The 4052-nt window shown below is 36.3% G+C and overlaps 1 protein-coding gene across 1 annotated transcript; it reads left to right on the top strand.

Annotated features, from left to right (window-relative positions):
* Nucleotides 1-275: 275 nt before the first annotated feature.
* On the top strand, nucleotides 276-3293 carry NKX2-5 (NK2 homeobox 5). The gene is made up of 2 exons (XM_063930536.1): nucleotides 276-570; nucleotides 2312-3293. Exons 1-2 carry the CDS (start codon nucleotides 276-278, stop codon nucleotides 2914-2916), a joined length of 900 nt encoding a protein of 299 aa, XP_063786606.1. The 3' UTR covers nucleotides 2917-3293.
* The last annotated feature ends 759 nt before the right edge of the window (nucleotides 3294-4052 follow it).

The following is a 4052-nucleotide window of genomic DNA, read 5'->3' on the forward strand; positions in this document are numbered from 1 at the left end:
TATGCCTATATTAGGTGGCCTATATCTGCTGGTTAGTGCGTCACCGGGACCACTCTGGCCAATTGAGGGGCTGCAGTGCCGGACTTGGTTGATCCCTCCTCCATCTGCCTTATGGAGAGTGATCCCTCAGGCAGGCAGCACTTACTAGGTGAGGACTGCAGGTTGGAATGAGCTGGTTCCCCTGGACAGCACTGGGATAGTGTTTCTCCCCTCTCTCCCTCACACATTTGGGGAGGGTACATGAGTCTTTTTTTGGTCTTTCTGTTGGTGCCATAATGTTTGCCAGCCCCGTGACTTCTACTCCATTTTCTGTCAAAGACATTTTGAACTTGGAGCAGCATCAGAGTGGCCTGTCTGCCATGGACATCTCCCCCAGGCTGGATACCTCTTCCTGCATGCTCTCAAGCTTCAAGCAGGAGTCCTACCCGGGGACCCCCTGCCTCTCGGAGCTCAGTGAGGACCTGGCTCAGAGAGATACGTCCAAGGGATCCTCTCCCTTCCCTGGGTCCTTCTTTGTCAAAAACTATATGGAAATGGACTCATCCAAAGAGCACAAAGAAGACAAAAAAGGTATGAAAATAGTGATATTTACTGTTGTTGTTGTTGTTGTTGTTGTTGTTGTTGTTGTTATTGTGATTCTCAAGTAGCTGCTGCTGTGCGCTGCTTGCTGGTCTATTCTTATACTATTCAGAACAACATTTGTTGCTGTTCCAGCTAATCCAGAGCCTCTTACTGTATGTACAGCAGGCATCGGCTGACACTGAGGAGGCAACAACTTTATTACATTTAGTTCGTGCATCCAAAAGTCTATTACCTTAGGAGTAATATAACGCGTATCAATTTCACCGCTTCATATATTTAAAAAAAAAACTTTTTTTGTCTGGAAGATTCCTCACGATCACACTGTAGTGATAAGTATAGTACAAGGCAAAATCTCAGCTCCAGAAAAAATGAATCGAGTTAATGTCGCTATTTTTCAGTTTGCTTAATCCATATTACAAAGTGATTTTCTGTTTGATCAATTAGTGAAAACAAAAATGATTTCAGAGCTCCTTTAATTGTAAAAGTGTAGTAATAATAATAATAATAATAATAATAATAATAATAATCAGAAACCTGTGTATTTATGTAACTTTACATAAGAATACATCTAGTACACAGTAATATAACTTGTGAGCTACATGAAACAAACATGGGTGAAAGATTTATTTTTTATTTTAGTATTACGATAAACCATATTTTTTTCATCTCTACAAAGAGAATATTGTGAGCAGTATACTCTTAGTGAATTGTTTGCTATAGATAGCATTTAATAATCTGAATAATAATATAATTGTGATATTATGATCCTACACACATCATTTTAAATGCACTAATTATTGAAATGCATAGACAACCAATATATATAAAGTAAACATATAATGTAACTCAGAATTGTAAATAACAATTTGCTCTTTTGTTTATTGTTTGTTTATCTTGTTTTACTCATGGGTATTAAATGTAAAATCGAAATATGTCCAGTGCTTCAAATCTGAAAACTTTTTAGTACTTCCTTTTTTTTCTATTTTTAAATGTACATTTTTAAATAGCTGAAATAGTTTGTCTAACAATGCGTTTATTATAAGGCATCATTAACAAACATTTACCCCATAGATTTTATATAATATAATATATTGGCATATACTATATGAATGGCTTCTGGGCTAATTAGAGATAGTTAACAAATGTCACAGTAACTGTATAACATCCATTGTATGAGTTTGCAATAATCAATGAAATGAGGCTTTGAATAACACTATTAATATATATATATATATATATATATATATATATATACGCACACCACACCCACATACACACACACACACACACACACACACAGATGCACGCATGCATACATACATACATACATACATATATTATATATATATATATATATATATATATATATACATATTTATATTTGTTTTATTTATCTATAGTTTCTTATATAGCACAGCATATTCCGTTGCACTTTATAATTGGAAACAACAAACAGTGATAAGACAAACTGGGTAATAACAGAGGTACAGTAGGAAGGTGCTGCTTGCAAGCGTACAATCTATTGATATATATATATATGTGTGTATGTATTTTTAACACACACTATATATATATATATATATATATATATATATATACACACACACATATACCACAAACACACACACACACACACACACACGAGCTTAGCACCTACTGATCCCATACTTATGTGACTGTTTGTGTGTTCTGTCAAGTATATATATTCATTTCTTAATTTCCTTCCCAGAACTCTGCTCCTTGCAGAAGAATCTTGAAAGTGACAAGAGAGACTTGGAAGACCCCAATAGACCAAGGCAAAGAAAGAGGAGGAAGCCCAGGGTGCTCTTCTCACAAGCCCAGGTCTATGAACTGGAGAGAAGATTCAAGCAGCAGAAGTACCTGTCAGCCCCTGAGAGAGACCATTTAGCCAATGTTTTGAAGCTCACTTCCACACAGGTGAAAATCTGGTTCCAGAACAGAAGATACAAGTGCAAAAGACAAAGGCAAGATCAGACTCTGGAAATGGTGGGTATTCCACCTCCTAGGAGGATAGCTGTCCCAGTGTTGGTGAGAGATGGAAAACCTTGCCTGGGAGAGTCCTCTCCCTATAACTCACCATACAACGTCAGCATTAACCCTTACAGTTACAACACTTACCCTTCCTATTCCAACTACAGTAATCCGGCCTGCAGTGGCAGCTACAACTGCAGTTATTCGTCCATGCCGAGCATGCAGCCCACATCCGCTGGTAATAACTTCATGAATTTTAGTGTGGGGGACTTGAATACAGTGCAGACACCCATCCAGCAGGCAAGCGGTGTGTCGGCACTTCATGGCATCCGAGCCTGGTAGAACTTGACTAAGAGCATTTGCCACAGCACTAGACAGAACACAATGGTGGACTACGTAGACTGGAACACTTGCAGATATTGATGGAAGAAAATCAAGTTCTGCACCCATGAAATAATAGACGTGATTTTAGGCCTTTGGCGTGAGACTTAAAATTATTATTATTTTTTTTAGTTGTTGTTTTGTTTTTTTAAATTGAGATGCAGGACAGGAGCAGCATACAGTAACCCATCTTATCAATGGGCGTATAGTGTTCAGTTGTTAGCATCACCAAGCTATTTACAGAGTATCCAAGTGTGTCTTTGGTTGATTTAACTCCATTATCACAGGAGGCTTAACAAATTTGTGCATTCTCCTGCAGACAAAGAGTTACAATGAAAACTTCTAGAAGGGATAAGTCTAAAGCTTACAGATAAAATAAATTTCTAGCAGTTCTGTCTTTTAACTTTTCACTCGCTGAATATAATATTTTTATGCTATAGATAGTTTCGAGCTCCCAAAAATCCTAAATAAGTTAGTTTGATATTTAAAAAGCTGTAAAAAAAGAGTAAGATGTTTAGTTTTACAGATTTCCTTTAAACAGAACAGCAGAAATCTGAAATTGTATTTTGTCACTTTTAAAGATACGATAATCAGCTGCAATACCTGAGCCACTCAGGTTTGTATGCACAAACTGGGAGACAATCATTTGTCTGGCTTCAAAAAAAATACAGCAGGTCTGTTACTGTAGGTGTCACCCACTTTGTGGCCTCAGAGGAGAATGTCATAGGCAGTACTAAATTCTTAATGTAAAGTTATCAGAATACAGAATTAATTGGACTTGTACTGCTGCAGCGTTCTAAAGTTTGATTATAGAAAGTTATTTTGGTTTTCATTTAACATTTGATTATAGTTTCTGGTTTGAGTAGATTATTTATCAGTAAACGATATCATAGTGCTCGCTGGACATATTTTGAAAACATCTAGAATTACTTTTTTTCTTATGGAAAATAATGTTTTGGAAAACATTTCAAATCTATACGTTTGTTACGTTCAGTAATATGATAGAGTTGTACAGCAAGATATCAAAAAGAAAATCTTTCTTACATATTTAGAAAAACATGAAAAGAGATTGAAATAGGACAATGAAAGAAACCAGG

The sequence above is a fragment of the Pseudophryne corroboree genome, chromosome 6 (assembly GCF_028390025.1).
Source record: "Pseudophryne corroboree isolate aPseCor3 chromosome 6, aPseCor3.hap2, whole genome shotgun sequence".
Lineage (NCBI taxonomy): Eukaryota > Metazoa > Chordata > Amphibia > Anura > Myobatrachidae > Pseudophryne > Pseudophryne corroboree.